The sequence below is a fragment of the Euprymna scolopes genome, chromosome 8 (assembly GCF_053919585.1).
Source record: "Euprymna scolopes isolate OS-2025 chromosome 8, ASM5391958v1, whole genome shotgun sequence".
Lineage (NCBI taxonomy): Eukaryota > Metazoa > Mollusca > Cephalopoda > Sepiida > Sepiolidae > Euprymna > Euprymna scolopes.
In genome coordinates, this window is record NC_136489.1 from 160,703,755 (window position 1) to 160,724,843 (window position 21,089).

The 21,089-nt window shown below is 34.3% G+C and overlaps 1 protein-coding gene across 2 annotated transcripts in view; it reads right to left on the reverse strand.

Moving 5' to 3' along the window:
- LOC145283920 (uncharacterized) overlaps positions 1-18,405 on the reverse strand; it is a 44,792-nt gene extending 26,387 nt beyond the window's left edge. The window contains exons 1-3 of one of the 2 annotated variants that reach the window (XM_080133021.1): positions 18,101-18,405; positions 10,461-10,533; positions 5,570-5,631 (exon numbers count right to left, since the gene is read on the reverse strand). In XM_080133021.1, the coding sequence (XP_079989147.1) occupies positions 5,570-5,631; positions 10,461-10,533; positions 18,101-18,124 (159 nt within the window). In that variant the 5' untranslated portion in view covers positions 18,125-18,405. Of the gene's footprint in view, positions 1-5,569; positions 5,632-10,460; positions 10,534-17,853; positions 17,906-18,100 lie in introns of those variants that run through there. The other variant, XM_080133022.1, reaches the window with a different exon arrangement.
- Between the last annotated feature and the right edge of the window lie 2,684 nt (positions 18,406-21,089).

The following is a 21,089-nucleotide window of genomic DNA, read 5'->3' on the forward strand; positions in this document are numbered from 1 at the left end:
AAGGCCTTGGAGTATAATCTTCTCTTATCACATCTGATTTTTACCTTCAGCTGGTGCTTGAAGAAGGGGACCAGATCCTGATCAGCAAAAGATTCTATCCCGCACTTCTCTTGCACTCTTGAACTCCATATCACCATTCCAGCCACACCCTGGATCGCAAGAAACACCATTCGTCTCTCCCTGTCTCACGGCAGCTTTGCGCTGTGGATGATGTAGAACACGTCCAGTGGGCAAGGATGCTCGGGATCAATGCGAGCTGTCATCTCGTTGACATACACCCATTACTGTCAGAGTCCACTGCAACTGAAGAACGCGTGTTCTGGCATTTCCTTGGCTGGGGTCCTACAACAGGGACACCCTGTGGACCTCACTAGTCTAATACTTTTCAGTATGGCGTTAAGGGGGCAACGTGTTTTGGGCCAATCACCAGGAGAGTTATTGAGATGATTCAAACCTGGCGCCCAACTCAAGCGGGTCATCAGCCCCCCCCCACTAGTTCTTTATATAGTTCCTTTCTAGTCAGCCGTGAAAGGTCGCTGGACCTTGGAAGGTTCCTTAGCATGGCCCTAAACTCAAGAACTGCGTGTCGCTCCATGGTTTTCGACACACCTCAACCTTGTGATTGAGGATGAGGTTGGGTCGGGAAAAGTGGCCTTGACTATGGGGTCCCATGCAGACTCTTCTGTCAAGGTTTGGAAGGGCAGCGTCTCGGTGGAACCTCAAGTCGGGTATTCCCAAATCTCCCTCACACCTGTTTGCGAACCCAAATCCAAGTGGGCTTATCATTAAACGTTGATAAAACAATGTTAGACATTCATCATTCAGAGATATGATCAACCTATAGCAAAAACAGCCGAAAGCAAAATAATTTTCTAACCTTGTGGGTCACAAGCCTCTCTTCTATGTGTGTGTGTGCGTGCGTGCGTAGAGAGAGAGAAGGCAGTACTAAAAACAATTTTTTTAATCAGTTTCAATCATAGAGTGCTTACGTAGGTTTAGGAACAGGATTGGTTGGTTGTTTTACGGTATATCAACCCTTTTCACGTTATTTAATGCCGAATCCAGTGATTTTGAAAAAAAAATTTTAATAGAATATTTTTTTTTTTCAAGTCTGGTTTTATTTAACCCATAGTTGGGACCCTAACAGGTACTACCACTCCGGGTCAGAGTGGACCTGGGAGCAATGCCAATTAAAGGGTGGCTCCACACTCCCCAAAGCCTGCAAGCTGGAGGCTCACCATCGGATGTAGTTTAAGGTCATATCCAGGAATAGGAAGTAACTTTTATTCTGACTATCGTTCTCATCGCCAGTGTTATTCAGCTGACATAACCTCTGACCTTCTTTAGGTTTATCGTGTTGAACTCTAGAATCTTGTTGACCTCTGAAATCAGCACGGAATTTCGAACGGAACATTTTATTTGACGCCATAACCAGATAGAAATCCAGTAATTTGTATTTTGAATGTCACCCGCACTGAATATTAACCCTTCAACCTACAGAAGAGTGTAATCAAGTGATTTATTCATCACGCTACAAGTCCTTGCAGACAATTCTAGTGCAGATTCTTGAGTTCAGCAAGATACACCGGAAGAAGGTTACACTGCCCGAAATGTTGTGAAAATAAAACTGAATATGAAAATAGTAGTCCAGAAAAATCCAAATAATACGAATAATCAATCCTTATATCAAAAATTCAGAAACGTAAAAATTCTTTGATAAAATAAAAAAAGTCTTAGACTTCACAATAAAATCAACATTTTTAGTTTTCAGCGAGAACTGTCATGAGAGCGGAAATTAGTTCAGTTTTATTTAGAAAAAAAAGTGGATTTAAAAAAAATAAAATAAAAAATAACTGAAAACTCATATCTTTGAGAGGTTCTAACGATTTAAATTAAAAAGCATTTATTCCTGGATTTAAAAACAAACGGAGAACTGAAAGCATTTATGGGTACATTTTTCCGCAGCCTAGTAACTTTCGCTTCCCCTATTTTGTCTCTCAGTCCATGAGGCAAAGAAAATTGTTATATAGGGGTTTCATTGAGAGAGAGTCTTAGGAAGGGATGCTTATTAAAAGCACAGTCTTAGAGAGAGAGAGTAAGAGTCTTATTACAGTGAGGGATGTTGTAAGACTCAGAGAGAGTTCGAGAGAGAGATTTTGTTGTAAGAGACTTAGATAGATTGTTCATGTTAGGAGAGATTCTTATATATTAAATGTTCATTCCTTAATTGCGTTGAATGGAAGAAGAAGAAAGCTCTTGGTGTGAAGGGATAGTGTTCAGACAGTTCGGACATGATGATGTTGAGACGTGTATGTAAAGACATAACACAAATATATAATACAATTCCACTTTACCTTTCTGTAAGAATCATAAGACACAAGACGAGCTTTACAAAAAAACACTTGATGGTTTATTTCGTCACACGGCCGTGTTCCATCACCAAGAATTCAAAGTCTCACATTTTAGTTTCAACGTGACGTCTTGCTCCTAGACGCCTGACTGTCTCTCTCCGAGTTTTCTCACTAGTTTTTTCTCTATTCCTAGAACTTTCTATTTTCCGTGACGTCATGACGTGTTCTGGACATACGTGTCCTAAACTTTTCCTATTTCTCAGAAAAGGAATTTTAACCTATATTCAATATGTTAAAAACATTATCTTATAAGCTGCATTCTTTCAATTTAAAATTTCATAACAAACTTGCGAGTTCACATTTTTTCCTTGAAATATTTATCTATATTCTAAACAAATGTTTGTTTTACATTTTTAAATTCTCACACGTAATCTATTTCTAAACTAAATTACGAGGTTCGAATTTATCTATTGCTTTTTCATTTTCATTTTAAACTAAATTCTCCATTTTTATACTTACATGAAAAGGGGACAGCCCTTATCATGTAACAAAATGCTGTCCTTCCAGTCGGCAGTTTTGCATGTAAGAGAGAGGTTTGAACTGTAACAAACGCAGTTCGAGCATTTTTAGAAGATGGATCATTAGGATTTCTAAATTAATATATAAATAGTCTTGGTTAATAATTAGGTAACCCTTGCTTCACCATAAATTTCAACATTACTGCGTTTCTTTCCTTACTCATTATCAGCACTATAATTTTAAGAAAAAATGATGTCATTTTTGGAAGATGTCTCAGCAGGATTTTCATACATGTGTACTGCCCGTCCCAGGGTAGGTAAAATATTCTTTTGCTCGAGATAGCAAATGATACATACAAAAATTCCTCTATCCTAAGAATAATAGGTATGTTCAAAAGTAACTTCATTTTTCTCATTGTTTTATACGGTCCCGAGCAACGCCGGGTAGCCCTGCATAGGTTGACATATACTGATTGAGTTTCTAACAGTATTTTGCATAATTTTTTAGTTTTAACTGATTTTCCCAAACTTAACGTATTCAACAGAGACCTCACCGCCATTTGTCTTTTTCAAATATACTGATAAACACTGTATGATTTTCGAACCGAATAAACATTTTACATTAAATAAAAACACTAAAAACTTATCCAGTTAGGTAGAAAAGTAACTTATCTTGCCTTTGAGAACATTTGTTCTATATTTGTTTTTTGACAACTTTTTCGAATCTAGGTGTATAGTAAAACAAACCCTACGTTTTTGTTTAGCCGTCCTCTTAAATAACTAAGCTCTACCCAAGTTCCACCATTACTGATCATTATGGGGTTGTCTCATTTTCTACCTAACACTTATTAACCCTTATCCTAGAGTGGCCTTTCATTTTAACATCTTTAAGTAGAAGCATCATGAAAAATGCTAAGTAAGGCTTTATCATCATAGGAAGCATTATTCTGATGGACATTATCATTTGTCATTATAACATCATGATAAATCCAAGATGGTGGCCGGGAAATCCAAAATGGCCACCAGGACACAATTCAAAGCAATTAACAAAATATGGCTTGTAGCATATCAAATTAGAAGGAAATTTTGTACAGATTACAGTTATGTTTTCAAGTACATTATACTAATTAGCATAATTAAATTTCATTAACGGCTTTAAATAGAAGCATCATAAAGAAAAACAGTTAAAAAATGGGTGATAAGACTTTATCATCATGTGAAATATTATTATCACGGTCTCATGCATGGTAAGGTAAGTTTTTGTTTAATGGCACACGGTCTCATGCATGATATGAAAAGAAACTGGAATCTTAGAAATATCAATCATACCAGTTATTATAGATGCCACAGGGCTTAGGAAGAAGAACCTGAAGTCCTACCTAACTAATATTCCAGGTGAACTAAGTGCAAAAGAAATCCAGACAATTGCACTTAAGGGAACAATGAGGATACTAAAAAAACCTCTCGGCTGGTTTCAATAAAAAGCAGGACAATGTTGCCAGCTGGTTTGGCTGCCCCATACCCAGCATTACAATCTTCAAAGAAAAAAAAAATGAAAAAGACATTATCATTTGTCATCATTACACTGTGAAAAATCCAAGATGGCAACCATGACACAATTCAAAGAAATTAACAAAACATAGCTTGTAGCATATCAAATGAAAGGAAATTTTGTACAGATTACAATAATGTTTTCAAGTACATTAAACTAATTAGGATAATTAAATTTCATTTTAACAGCTTCAAGTTGTTGCAACAATAATCAGGGGGGGGTTCTACCATTCTGTATAATTTTTTTATTTTTAAGTCGAAACTTCAAGAGACATCACGGCCATTTTTTCTTGTTCTTATGTAACACTTACACTACTTGTTTTTTGAACAGAATGACAGGTTTTGTCATTAATAGTTGGATTTAAATAGTGATTTCTGCGAATAAACAAATCATAACAAAAATATTAAAATATCATTTTAAAGTAAATTTTATCGTGAATCCAGTTATACAAGTTTTATTTTGATGAACGTAGGAGAAATGTACTTAATACTGATTTAAAAACTATGAATGTCAAATTAAGTAGCATGTCTTGTCCAGCACTGAATGTTATGATGTCTGCTATTGCTAGTATAAGATATGAAACAAAGACTATATACATCTGAAATCACTAATATTAATACGATAACGTGTGTGTTATTTTGTATCATGCTTACATCTTTTTTCTTCTGAGTGACTGTTGTTTAATTGTTATGACCTTTCATTTCTTCATGAAGAAAATATATATATATATATATATATATTTTTTTTTTTTTTTCTTCATAAGTTTTAGTTTTGATTCAAGCGGATGCATCCAAGTCATATGGATATATTTTTTAATTTTGAAATCACAACTTTATAATAGATAAGAATCGATAGAAAAATGATTCTTTAATAATATATACGAAATCTGCATGAATTAAAATATCATATTTAAGCATATTTTACAACCAGGCTACGCCAGGCGTCCCTGCTAGTTTAGATAAGTACATCTATTTACGCTGAACATCCAAAGAATGCCAACATCAATATATTATATATGAAAGAGTCTGATGTAGAATTTTGAAAGGTCGCGCTAGTAAGGAATAAATAGAAAAATAATAAATGAAAAAAAAATTTATAAGCAAGGAATTTTCTCAAAGTTGCAAAAAAAAAAAAAAAAAAATACTTACAACAATGGAGACATCACTAGATGCAGTGAGATCAACCACCTCATCGATATCAAATGTTGGATCTGAGGAAAAAAAATTAAAAACATTTTTTGCTAGTTCAAAAAGATTTGAAAGATTGGAAAAAAAAAATATGGACAATAAAATGCACTGATATTTATTTATTTGCGGACTATTATCCTCATCTTCATAGTTCTTGTTCCATGACGTTTCGGCCAACTATTCCTCTGGCCTTCATCAAATGGTTAATCATGACGGAATAGGAATCCTGAGTCTCAACTGTATCCTCAATAATTACTGCCTTCCATAGTTGTCGTTGTCTCACTATGTTTTGGCCAACTAATCCTCTGGCCTGCTTTGTTTAGGATTGAAACTACTATCTTCAGACAATGCTCAGCTGGAACCATAGAGATTCAACGCCTCTATTCACTACATCACAGTCAGAGGAATAGTTGGCTGAAATGTTGTGAAACAACAACTATGAAAATGAGGATAGCAGTCCGCAAATAAATAAATATACAAATTACTCAAAGTTTGTTTGTTTGTTTGTTTGTTCAGTTTATTGGCCTACCAACAGCTGCATGGCCAAATAAGTTCATTTTTTTTTTTTCTTTGGATGTCTTAGTAAGGTAGGTGTTCTTTATTTTCCAGTATATCAAGGTAAGATTGGAGGAAGGTCTGTAAGAGATTTGGGTTGAAAAATTTTTTTTTTTCTTTTTTGGTAGATTTATACTTTGGAGGAGAGGTTTACCTCTTTCAAGTAATTTAGAATTGTTTTTTTCATTTATTTTTTCAAAGAGATCTTTAATGTTGTTAATGCTGTAGTGTTTTTGGCATAGGGGAGCTAGGTCAATGCAGTTAATTAAAAAATGTTTAACGGTGTAGTTTTCTTGGCAAGGTAAGCATGCAGGTGGATTTTCTCCTTTTAATAGGAATGAGTGGGTGATATTTGTATGCCCTGTTCTTAATCTTGTAATGATCACTTCTTCTCTCCACTCACTCAAAAGATTCGAATAATAAAATAACATGCACTGAATATAATATAAATACTAAACATTAAGCTAACATGTACGGGGTGCCTTTCCAGACTATTTTTGTACAGGCATTTAAAATTGTCATAGACACTTGAAAATTCAGCATGTTATTGCTATACATCTTATGAGATGACTGATCCATTTTTATGATTTCAGGTTCAAATGAACAGCTACAGCAGAAATTGGAATACACCCTACTAAAACCTAATTGTCACAACAGGTGAATTTAAAAAATGCAATATGGACATGAGGACACTTTAGAAGAACGATATGCAATAAAATTCTGTTTTAAACTTTGAAAAAAAAAAAGAAAAAAAAAATGCCACAGAAACGTGTGGAATGCTTCAGACTACTTTTGGACCATCTTGCATGAATTGAGCATCAGTTTTTGAGTGGCATAAGAGATTCAAGGAAGGCAGCGAGTCTGTGAGCTATGATGGGAGATGTGGGAGGGGTGAGGAAGTCAGAACACCAATGTTAATTGGCCAAATAAGGAATTGTATAGATACGGACCATCGTGTGTCTATAGAGACAATAAGTGCACAGTTTGATGTCAGTGCGGGAACTGTACACACAATTATTTGTTAGGAACTGAAGTTGCGGAAGATTTGTATGAATGCAGCAGTCTACAATTCAATCCTTGTTACAGACTATTTGACCAAGAAGGGCATCACCCTCCCTACAGTCCAGACCTTGCTCCCTGTGACTTTTGGTTATTCCCTAAGCTCAAGGAAAACCTTAGAGGCTGTCGTTAGGAGACAATTGAGGAAATGAAAGGATGTGATGAGTGTCATTAACATACTCACACAAGCGGATTTCCATGGGGCCTTCCAGAAGTTGTTGGTACTGTACAACAAGTGCATTGCAGCCGGAGGAGATTACTTCAAAGGGGACTAGAGTTTCATGTGTGTACTATCAATAAAAGTGTCCATACAAAAAAGTCTAGAAACTTATTGAATGCACCTTGTATATATATATAGCTGAACATTACATTAACCAGGAGGTGTAGAGTCAACTGAAAAAGACTGAGACTCCAGAATTGCTTAGAAAACTCACTTCTGTATCTCTACCCTCAGCAACATCAATTCAACGGGAATAAAGTGTTGACTGAATATAAAGAAAGATGATATTAACACTCCTGCAGTTGAATGTGATATAAACACTTGAATATCTAAATAAAAGTATGTTTCAATAAGGAATGTCTTATTTTTAATGTCTTTTTTTGTAACACCAAAAAAAGGAAGAGGAAAAAAAAAGCAAGACATCAAAGTGACTCAGTAACACACAACAACTGTCTCTGAAGGTTCTTGTGCATCCGTCTCCGAGGGTTCTCGTGCATCCGTCTCCGAGGGTTCTCGTGCATCCGTCTCCGAGGGTTCTCGTGCATCCGTCTCCGAGGGTTCTCGTGCATCCGTCTCCGAGGGTTCTCGTGCATCCGTCTCCGAGGGTTCTCGTGCATCCGTCTCCGAGGGTTCTCGTGCATCCGTCTCCGAGGGTTCTCGTGCATCCGTCTCCGAGGGTTCTCGTGCATCCGTCTCCGAGGGTTCTCGTGCATCCGTCTCCGAGGGTTCTCGTGCATCCGTCTCCGAGGGTTCTCGTGCATCCGTCTCCGAGGGTTCTCGTGCATCCGTCTCCGAGGGTTCTCGTGCATCCGTCTCCGAGGGTTCTCGTGCATCCGTCTCCGAGGGTTCTCATAACCATCTGTCCACATTCTCCCCATAGCTTTGTTTTATGCAGACGAGTGGCAAAATTTTGTCCATGAGCCGCAGGACTTTGTGTCACTTTGCAAGATCGCTTAGTTTCAAAAGTTGAAAAGTTGTGGTCGGCACCATCTTAATTCTTTCTTCTCCACTTCGGCAATTTGATTTCCCATTACACACACATGTGCAGACACTTTAATGATAAGCTACAATTTTCCCTACATTTTTTTGAAGTGGTAAATTGATTTCAGTTTAAAAAGATAAGGTACTCTTGCAGAATTTAACCTGGATCCTCAGGATTTTTTTTCAATTGTGGTTCAGGCTCGACCGACAGTCACTGGATTAAGCCGAGCAAAGTAACAAATGCAGACAAATTTCAAAACAAACAAACCGGAAAAAGTAGAAATACAAATAAAAAATTTACAAAATCCTACTGATAATTTACTGAATATATATACATGTTTGTATTTTTTAATTGTTTTTTTCCAGAAAAGTTGCATTTTGTATTGTTTATTTATTTTATTATTTTTTTTTCAAAAAAAAAAATTAAAAAATTGAACGTTTATTGTTAGATGAGAGAACAGTTTTTTTTTTTCAAGAAAACTTAAATTTTTTATTTTTTTTAAAAAGAAAGAAACTTGGCAGTAAAAGTTTTTTAGTTTTGTATAACCAGAAGTTGTTTTTTTTTTATAAAAAAGACTAGCAAGGGGTACCCGGCGTTGCCCGGGTGTTTGTAGGGGTGTGTGGTGTTAAATAAAAAAGAAGCGGGGGGGGGGGTTAGGATTGAAGCCAAACCCCTGAGGCGAAGTTTGAAAGTCGTCGAGCGTTACGACGACGATGATGACGATGTAAGCATTGTTATAAGTGAAGTAAGAAAAGAAAACAACGTTTTAATCAAGGGGGGGGGGGGTAAAACACACACAAAAAAAAATAACGTGAAAAATGGCTTAAATAATACAGGGTTCAATATTTAAATTAAAAAAAAACAAAAAAAAACATCTCACACCACGATTCGAACCCAAAACGTTTAGATAATGAACCAAGGCCTTAACTACCTGCGCTAAAGCGGCGTATATAAAGTTTGTTCAGTTTATCAACTATTTAAAGTAAATCAGGTCACGACGTCATGACGTCATCTGACGCATGCGTTGTTGACCCTCCCCCCCTGTCGAATCTGTCTAGACATCTCTCTCTCTCTCTCTCTCACTTCATCTGCCTTACTCTAAAGGCTGGAAAATGGCGTCTGGCTGTTTTTATTTAAAAAAAAAACTTTGATCGTTAATATTTTTTGTAAGCGTATTTTTTACTTCACATGTTTTGCTTGACTTTATTTTTCGTTTAACTATCGTATCTACCTATTTTGAATGTGGTAATAACTTTGGTAACATTGCCATAGCATAGAAGAAGTTCATAGTTTAGCTTTAATTTTTTTTTACCGATAACAACATTTTTAAATTGTAAATTCCGACCGCCATTAGAGGTTGCTGACGTCAAGATCACATGACATGACTCGGCGAGTTTTAAATACAAGTTGACCCAAAATAAATGGCCGCGTGTATACTTTATGTAGAAGAGTTGGCGGCCGTATTTTTTGGGGCAGTTATAAATCGATTTAAAAATATGTAATGTTTAACATTAAAATGTCACTTTTTTTGCCCCCCCCCCGAAAATCGATCAGTTGACGCACTTCTGATGGTCACTTTGGGCCAATTTTTCGATATTTGTCGTCGGCTTTCATATGAGACCAAGTTTGTGAATTTTTGTTGTGTCTGTCAAAAGTTTTTAGCAGGCACACAAACATACATACATACATTTTCGCTTTTATATATATAGATAGATGATTTTATGAAAACTGTAAATTGTTAGGTGAAAGTACAAAAGTTTTTTTCAAGAGAATTAAATCATTTTTTGCCAACAAATGTTACAAAAATAAACAGAAAAAATACCTCCCATTACCCAAAACAATAGTTAAAAATTACATTTTTTATACAAAAAACAAACAAAAAAAAATGTCTATTTAGTGTTTCAACATTTGAACAACACTTGGCTTAATCTGGTGATCGCTGGTCGAGTCCGAGTCATAATTGATATAAAATTCTGAGGATCCGGGTCAAATTCTGCAAGAGTACAAAAAAAATAAAAAATAAATATATATTTTACCTGAAAGATCAATTTCACTGTCAGACGATAAAAGAATGCAGTCATCACTCGATTGCCTGGAACTCCTCCGAGTCTGAAATAAAGAAAAATGCTTCCAGACAGAATTCAATAATAAAACTCATCATCATCAGTAATAGTCTAACATCCGTTTTACGTGCTAGCATGCATTAGACAGGTGTGTGTCAATAATGCAGTACCGAGTTGAACACGACTGGTTTGTTTCAAGTGCATCGAGGTCGAACGGTTGAGGTTGACAGGTTTCAAAACCATTGACTTCCATTTTCAACGTGTGCACCTGCATGCTAGCAAAGGCCATGTTATTTATAGTTATTTTCATGGCAAGTGCTCATCTGAGCTCTAATCTATAGTCCCCTACTGTCAAACTTTCCCTAAAAACACTCGTCTAGCTGAAACCACTACCAATAATTTCCCCAACTCTTTATCTGTGCCTAAACCTAAACATAGATTCCATAAACAAAGCTTCCTTCTTAGAACTGCACGCCTGTTGAACTCTGTTCAGTTTTCCAACTGCTGACTACAATATGGTCGTCTTCAAGTTCAATGTAAACAAGTTCTTGATGAGCCATTCCCCTTAAGTAATCCAATTTACCAAATGTCCACTACTAACGATTACAACGATATTGTCCCATTGACTACTGTACACCAATTAACCCTTATCCTTGGGCCCTGATAAGTGGGGACTCCTTCGTAAAAAATAAAAATAAAATAAATTAACTTTTTACACAAAAAATGACTCCTCATATAATAATGTTTAAGATGAGAACGATTTTTAATGCTTTATTTTTCTCATGTCACCTGCAAACTAATAAAAATATATACGCGCTCCCCCAACCTCCCCATGTTAAGAACGGCTTTCGGAATAACCCCCCCCCAACCTCGAAAGCCATTCTTAACATGAGTAGGTTGGAAGGGGCGTTTACTCCAGAAGGCGTTTTTTTTATTTTCAACCTCCCTATGTTAAGAATGGTTTTCGGAATAAACAGGTTGAACAACCAGTGCACATTGACTAGCTGTTCTTAATATGGGGAGGTTGGGAGTGTTTATAGTATAAACTTTATACTCCGTTGGGTACTCTTGTATAAAAAAATTAAAAAAAACCCAACTGTTTTTGTTTTTTTACAAGAGTTTTTTCCATGAAAGTGTAAAAAAGGCCAAATTTGGTCTTTTTTCGCTCTTTCATGGCACCATGATTGGCGGCCATATTTTTTTAATGAAAGAGTATAAAAACGGCCAAATTTGGCCGTAAAAAGGCCAATCTATCAAACCTTAGAGAGGCCAAATTTTAAAAGCAATATGGCGGCCTCGAATGTTGTACATTTAGAAAAAAAAAAAATTATGAAAAAAATAATAAAAATGAAATTTTTTCTGGTTTGATTTCAGCCTTTGGGACTAATCATGTGCTTTATATAAAAATAAAAAGGTTGATAAGTTTTTGTCTGTCAAATAATTTATGCCGCTAAACTACACATTTACCTAAACGTCATCAATCGTACAGAAATGTAATGTTCTACAAGTATTTTGAGATTTGTATTAGTGTACACATAGATTCGAAAAAGTTGTCAAAAAAACAAATATATAACAAATAAATGTTATCAAAGGGAAGATAAAGTTACTTTTCTACCTAACTGGATATGTTTTTAGTGTTTTTATTCAATGTAACATGTTTATTCAGCTCGAAAAACATTAAAAAAAACCGGATAAAATACTGTTAAAAACTCGCTCAATATATGTTACCGTGACATAGGTTGACATATTCGGCAGGTTTTTAATAGTATTTTATCTAGTTTTTTAATTGTAACACCTTTTCCCAAACTTACGGTGTTAGAGAGGGTGTGAGACGCCATCTTGAATTTTCGAATACATCGGTAAACACTGTATGTTTTTCGAGCTAAATAAATATGTTACATTGAATAAAAACACAAAAAATATATCCAGTTTGGCAGAAAAGTAACTTATCTTGCCTTTGATAACATTTATTTGTTATATATTTGCTTTTTGACAACTTTTTCGAATCTATGTGTACAGTAATACAAACCCATAAAATGTTACGTGACTTTTTTTCGGCATCTACGGAAGAGCAGAAGTGACAATAAAATAGTTTGTTAGTTCACTACACATGTTATTTGTTTATTTAAGTTTTCGATACTTTGGAACTATTTAAATTATTCATACGAAAGAGCATTTTTCCCCCCTGAATGCTACTTTGGAATAATTTTTCCTTTTGCCAGTTTGGTGCCTCCGATCACTTCATTACTACTAAAATTAAAAACAAACGTTAACAAAAGTTGAGTTTTTAAAAAAAAAAAAAGTTTAATAAACTTTAAAATTAAATGTAAAACACAAGAAAAAAAATTTATAAAAATAATTTCACAACTTACTTTTAATAGATAATTTGGTTACTTTTTAGTAAACACTAACAGAATAATCGAGTTAAGCTGTAAAGTTTTAGAGCGGCGAACACAACTGCGGAAGTGAATGTTTTCAATCAACCAGTTCATTTTTGTTCAGTCTCGGCTTCCATATTTTATTTCATAAAACAAGACATACAAGAATATCGCAGTGCTAGGTGTATCAGAATTTTTGTAGGAATTTTTGACACCCCTAACACGAAACTGCGAATAAAATATAAAAATCTCGTAATTTCTCTGCTAAAAGTGGGTTGTTTATTTTCTTTATGGATTATACTTCCAAAAACAGTAATGAATTTTCCGAACTCAATATTTTTAAATTTTTAAACTTTAAAAATCTATCAAAATTTTTCTATTAATTCTATTTTTACGATATTTTCAGGGTCAATGTGAAATTTTGTTCTTTCCAATAAACCGAATATAATATTTTAGACAAACGTTTTTTTTTTTAAATTCACGCCCCCCCTTTTTAAGTGTCTATTAAAAAGTAAATAATTAATTTACTCACCGAAAAGTAAATAATTAACTTACTCACAAATTGAAGAGAAAAGGTCAATAAATAATATATTCAAATTTAAAACAAAAAAAACGTAGTGTTTTTTAGAATTTTACCTGTAAAGTTTGAAGTTTAAAACCTTTTTTTTTTTTTAAACCACGTTATTTGTTTTTTCTTTTTAATGGAACCTTGGTCCTTGCTCCTTTAATTGAAAAAAAATTAGGGCTTGAATTACATTTTTCGAGGAGTTATAAGCTTAGAAAGACAGGGGGTCGAATAATTCACGCCTCCCATTTTGAAATGTCTATTAAAAAGTAAATAATTAATTTATGTACCAAAGTCTTATATATCACAAATTGAAGAGAAAAGGTCAATAAATAATATATTCAAATTTAAAACAAAAAAAAGTGCTGTTTTTTAGAAATTTACCTGTAAAGTCCGAAGTTTAAAACCTTTTTTTTTAAAAAAAATACGTTTTTTTTTTGTTTTTTGTTTTTTTTTAAATGAAACATTGGTCCTTGCTCCTTTATTTGAAAAAAAGAATTAGGGCTTGAATTACATTTTTCGAGGAGTTATAAGCTTGGAAAGATGGGGTGGAATTATTCACTATTTTCACGAAATTTCTGACACACCTATCGCAGTGCATGTACAAAAACTGGATTTTAACACAATATTAATTTTGAATCCATTTTAATCTGGCCATAAAATAGGTGGCAAGTGTCATGTTTATATTATAACTTTATATTTTAAAAAAAATTTCACAATTAAAAAATCTAATGTTGTAGCGGACATTTTGACATAATGGAATTTTAATTGTTTTAATCTTTTAAAAATCAGTTACTTTTTCTTGGCAATTCAACTGGTTATAGTATATATTAATTAGAAAAACGCTATTAAAAAAAAATAATAATATTAAGTTGACATCAATTTTTTAATTGCAACTTCAAGGTAAATTTTTGTTCAATACGTGTATTCAAACTTAAAAAAAATAAATATTTTTTACTTATTTGAACTTTTATGTTTCATAATAAATAGAAATTTCGATAGATATAAATATATTTTGTTCGAATTTCGAAAAAATAAATATGGGGTGGGGACATGCACTAAAAAAAATATTTCCCCTCATATTTTACAGAAACTGCATTTTATATGTAATTTCATTCTAAAATGGATAAGTTATCGAAAACTTTACGAAAATCTGACGATTAGTTGATTTTTGCTAGATCTATTAAACACGGGTATGTTTTCACGTTCGGAATGTCTACTACATGGGAACGTTATTTTAAAGCGCCAATTATGTAAACACGATTTTCGTCTTGCAATTTCATTATTTTCGTACGATGAAAAAAATGTTAAAAAATGATTACTAGTTTATTTTGCCCTTATTTTAAAGGTACTCCTTGGGCGTTGAGTTCCATGGCGACCAGCAGAAAAAACAAGCGTCGCTTCCTTCCTGACGCATGCGCACGTAACGACTGTCACATTTATTTATTTTGAAAAAAAAAGTTTTACTCTTTATGAATATTAAAATAAAAAAGTTACTAAACATTTATTAATAATGTCTCACTTTTACAGACATTTGTTTTTAAATTTCTTTTTAAATGACTTTTATCGACTTTTTTTTTTTTTTTTTTTAATAGCATTTGCGGGTATGCTGACATTTGCTTTTTAATTTCTTTTTAAATGACGACTTTTTTTTTTAATAGCATTTGCGGATGGGTAAAAAACGAAAAAAATAACTAAACCATTTACTGATAATTTCTCACTTTTACAAATATTTTTAACAAATAAATGTTATCAAAGTCAAGATAAGTTACTTTTCTACCTAATTGGATAAGTTTTTTTGTGTTTTTCTGTAATGAAAAATGTTTATAAAACGAGCAATGTTGAACGCTGCCGATAAAAGTCGTCATTTAAAAAGAAATTAAAAAACAAATGTCTGTAAAAGGAAACATTATTAATAATAATCGTTTAGTTACTACGGCAACGTCAGTAAATAAATGAAAATGTTACGTGCGCATGCGTCAAGAAGATAACGACGCTTGTTTTTTTTTCTGCTGGTCGCCATGGAACTCAACGCCCAATGAGTACCCTTTCAAACAGTACAAAAGTTATACTGATAATATTAATTTAAAATAAAGTTACATCGTGTTATATATAGGGTGGGGTAATTCTGTGGTGAATTTTGGCAGTCCCTAGTCAGTGACAAGGCAGTTTGGTACGCGAGAGAGAGACATTTAAGTTAAATGATTTAACAGCCTTCGTCTATGCTCGCGCGTAGCGTAAACGAAGGCTAGGCTGTGAAATGGAAAATAGTCCCAGAGTTCAGGGGTTAATACCATGCAGAAAAACAATCAAACAAACAAAAAAACTTTTTAGCCAATAAACACAAAAAATGCCCCCTCTTCCAGGTGGCAAGAAAGTGGGTGCTCATTTTGAATTAAAAATTACATGGAAAAGTGATCACCCACTTTTCGAAAAAGTAATTTCTTCATATCATGAAAACTATTTTTTGCAACGGAAATGGTTTGCAGATTCGTTTTTAGCACATCGAAATCTACAAAAAAAATATTGTTATATACGAACGTGAGACGTGCCTTAAAGTAAAATAAGGGTTTGTATTACTGTACACAGATTCGAAAAAGTTGTCAAAAAATATATATATATATATAACAAATAAATGTTATCAAAGGCAAAATAAGTTACTTTTCTACCTAACTGGATAATTTTTCGTGTTTTTATTTAATGTAACATGTTTATTCAGCTCGAAAAACATATTGTGTTTACCGATATATTCGAAAGTTCATAATGGCGCCCGCCCGACTCTCTCGTTAACACAGTAAGTTTGGGAAAAGGTGCTATAAATATAAAACTAGACAAAATACTGTTATAAACTCGCTCAATATATGTTACCGTGACATAGGTTGACATATATTCGGTGGGTTTTTAATAGTATTTTGTCTAGTTTATTATTTATAACACCTTTTCCCAAACTTACCGTGTTAAAAAGAAAGTCGGGCGCCATCTTGAATTTTCCAATACATCGGTAAAAACAGTATGTTTTATGGGCTGAATAAACATGTTACATTGACTAAAAACACGAAAAATATATCCAGTTTGGTAGAAAAGTAACTTATCTTGCCTTTGATAACATTTATTTGTTATATATTTGTTTTTGTTTTTTTTGACAACTTTTTCGAATCTATGTGTACAGTAATACAAACCCAAAATAATACCCTTATTCGTACCTCTGTGGATTATAAATAAACCCTAAATAAATATTACCAAAGGCAAGATGAGTTACTCTTCTGTAAAAGTAGTGTTATGGCATAACACTTATGCTTGTTTAGGAAAAAAAAAAAAAAAAAAAAAAAAAAAAAAAAAAAAAAACGCCGATTAAAAACGTCATAGTGCCATATTTTGTTTTAATTTTAACTTAAGCGTGTTTACTGTTTCAGAATTAAAACACGTGTAACTCGTGTTTCACAATTAAAACACACTTTAAAATCAGTTAACAAAAACGGGTACTTGTACAGTTTAATCAAGACATTAAAAAAAATGAAAACATTTAAAAAAGGTTATAGAACGAAGTTCTCCAAAAAATTCACTTAATTGCATCAATTTTTTTTTTTTTTTTTTTTTTTACAGCGAAAAAACAATTTATGATACCGAGCAAAAGGTTCGATTTTTAGGAAGAAAAGTTAGTAATAAAGATAGGGAGGAAGTGCCCGTGGCTTTACATAGTTATCTCCCCGTGGCGTGTTAAAAATTTCCATAAAGGCTGACTTTAAACGCGCTCTCATAAAAAACCCATCGAATATATGTTAGCCTTTGTCACAGTAACATATATTGAGCGAGTTTTTAACCGTATTTTGTCTAGTTTTTTATTTATAGCTCCTTTTCCCAAACTTACCGTGTCAAAGAGAGATTCGGGCGCCATTTTAAATTTGCCAATACATCGGTAAACACTATGTTTTTCGAGCTGAAACGGCTTTCGAGGTTGGGGAGTATTTTTTAGACTAGTATTTTCAAGTTAAACTCAGGTTTTACCATGCCTTTTATCGATTTTTTGTGTTTTTATTTAATGTAACATGTTTATTCAGCTCGAAAAGCATAGTGTTTACCGATGTATTGGAAAATTTAAAATAGCGCCGAACTCTCTGTTGAACACGGAAAGTTTGGGAAAATGAGTTAAAAATAGAAAATATGCAAAATACTGTTAAAAACCCAACGAATATATATCAGCCTAAGTCACGGTAACATATATTGAGAGAGTTTCTAACAGTATTTTGTATTTTTTTTAAATTTTTAACTCATTTTCCCAAACTTACCGTTTTCAGCAGAGAGTTCGGCGCCATTTAAAATTTTTCAATACATCGGGTAAACACTATGTTTTTCGAGCTGAATAAACATTTTACATTAAATAAAAACACAAAAAAATATCCGGTTAGGTAGAAAAGTAACTTACCTTGCCTTTGATAACATTCATTTGTTATATATATTTGTTTTGTATTTTTTTTTTTTTTTGACAACGTTTTCGAATCTATGTGTATAGTAATACAAACCCCGTTATATTTCAGCACGTTAACATAAGTACCAAAGATGATGATAAAGTGGAAGTCACATAGAGGCGAGAAATACGCACATTCGAGTGGCCACACAATTTTATAAATATCAAAATGCAGAGATTTTTTTTTTTTTTTTTTTTAACTTACATTCATCCTGTCCGAGATCCACATGAAATAAGAAAAATTGTGTGGAAAAAGTTTAAATGAATAACACCGGCGGTGTAGACTAGATACGAAAAAAAACAAACTTTGTAAGTTTCCAATGTTATTTGTTTTTTGGGGTTTTTTTTCCTTTTAATTTACTGTCTAAATTTGCACGTGGTAAAATGTGAACAATGTGACAATTTTATATGCGATTCGAGGCTGCAACGAAAAATATAATTTGATGAATCTTCAACTGATTTTCCCAATCATTCTAATAATAAACGTTATGAAATTATTTTGTTAATAACAAGTATGACTTTTATCAGAGTTGCCTCCCTTATTTTAAATCCGGTCAAGTCAGCCGGTTTTTTTCCATTTTTTTACTCGACACCAAAGGCTGTTGTTGAGGTACCTTGTTCGCTGTTGACTGAAGTATGTCTCTGACCCTGTGCAGTTCTAGGAGGTCCCTCCTCCCAAGCTCTACCCTCTTCCCTTCAAAAGAGGTTAGTTTATTGCTAATCGCCTGAGGCGCCCCTTACCATGGGGGGGGGGAATGCCAACGGGGTTGCCCAGGCATTTTTGTAGAAAAGAGTGCTCTTCCTCTAGGGCGTTGGCCCTTAAATCCCACTTTCTGGTCCTTGGGTAGGAGGTTAAATGTTAGCATTTATTTGCTTCTGTTGCGAACTAGGATATAATAATACCCTAACTCGCTACAAGAAAATAATGAAACGAATCAAATTGAAGGAAACAAAGACTCAATTGATGGATGAGATAAACATCGTTTATTTACTGTTGCAAGAATTAATGTTTTAGATATAACACGTGTTCATGACCGCGTTCGGGTGGTAACCATTGTTTGTTGCGAGACTGAAAAACGAAATGTGTGTTCATCTCACTATCGTTTGTTCGCGCATGGGAAGAGAAGTGAGTAATGTCGTAGAACTGAGAATGATAGTCCAGCGTGTAGACAAAGACAAAGATAGTGGGTTAAGCTGTACGCCATGTTAGTCGTCAGCTACGCGGTGATGTTCTCTGGCACAAATAGTAGATAGAGAGAGAAAGAGTGTATGGTGTACATACTGTTTGTTTGCCTTTTGTTCCACATGGTAGCAAGTGGTGTGAAGTACGTGTGTGCACGCGCATGCCGAAAAGGCACGCTGTCGGTCCGTAGACTGGACAGCTCGAAAGCTGGTCCTAAAAGGGCTGGAAACAGCTTATTGCTCTTTCTTTTATACTCGTTTCCGGTGGTCTTTTGCGCATGTGTGCATTTCCTTTGAAAGGGGAAGTGACGTTGTCCTTGTGTGCGTATGTGTGCGCGTGTGTGAGTACATGTGTGTATGTTAGCGTGTGTGTATATACACCTGAATGTGAGTGTTTGTTCGCGAACATGAATATATGTACGTGTGTGGACGTGGGCGCGTATGTTTGTGTGCGCGTATGTATATGACAAGTAATATAGCTTGAAATGTGAACTCGTGTTTTTGTGTGAGACTAGAAAAGGCTCGCGCACTTCTTATCCAAAATTCAATCTAGTTATAAAAACAAAAATATAGAAAAAGCTCTATGATGGACGTACTAGTCAGGGAACGAAAATGTCAACTTCCAAAAGTCTCATAAACTGATCAAGTATTTTTTTATGTAGAAATTCATTTATTTACAATTTTTAGCGATTAATAGTATATTGTAGCCATTATCAGGTTGATTTTGAAATCTCCATAGTATATATGTTTTTCCTTTGCAGAGAGATGAAAGTAATGACAACAAATACAACACTGGGTTCCTTTCTTAATTTGAACCGGTTGAGTTTGTTGCACATTTCTTTGCAAAAAATACTGACATGATCATCTCAAGCCCATTAATGATTTTTTTTTTTTTACACAGTGATCACCACTTATCAAGGCCCGGAAGCCACTCAGGGATAAGGGTTATTGCAAGTACATTACGTTAGTGTGGAGATTTGCTTTTACCATGAAAGTAATAATAAAGCAGAGACAGGCTTGAAACGTCTCTTCTGTGAGAAAGAAGTTGCAGGGAAGAGAAAAGGGCATCCCCTACTAGGCTACGAAGTCTATTTTGAACTCTGTCAAGGCAGATGGTCAGGATTGAGGACACGTATTTGTTCAAGATCTTGTTCGTTATATGCCAAAACTCATGTGAGCTAAACCTCTGTTCTAATTTGCATTTGATTAATTGAGTGTGAAATTCTTACACATTTTCTTTAACTCTTTTGATTGCTGCCAGTCCTAAAGGCGACTTTAGTTGCAAAACATCTACGTCTAAAACAGTTGAAGTAGTATTTGCATTATTTCGATTAATTCGACAATTATTCTCATTTTGGGTGTTATTAGCACAACGTTTTGGCCGCTGTATCCTGCGACCTTCTTTGGGTGTTAAATACATGTTCCCTTTTCTCTACTAAGAAAAAGAAGAGTTAGCTCTGCATTGCAAGAATTCAAACCGTGGGTTTGAGGGTGGGTCTGTAGATCATAAAGAAAATTCAATCTTCAGGGGCCACTAAGATATTTTTTTAGGGCTTTCCTATGACTCAATTTTTCGGGATATCTATGCTAATTGATGTAGTCAGTTGGAAAGCAGGAAAACGAAACAGAGTTCCACAGGTGCGCAGTTCTAAGAAATAAGCTTTGTTCATGGAATCTACGTTTAGGTTTAGGCACAGATGTACAGTGGGGGAAATTATTGATAGTGGTTTCAACTAGACGAGTGTTTTTCATGAAAGTCAGAACAGGGCATACCATAAATTGGAGCTCAGACGAGCACTTACCATGAAAGTAATAATAAAGCAGAGACAGGCTTGAAACGTCTCTTCTGTGAGAAAGAAGTTGCAGGGAAGAGAAAAGGGCATCTCCCACTACGAAGTCTATTTTGAACTCTGTCAAGGCAGGCTAAACTGCTTCTAGCTGCTCTTGCCCAAATGTAAATAGATATAAATGCAGATGGCACCAGCCAAAATGAACATGTACGTTTTCTAAAC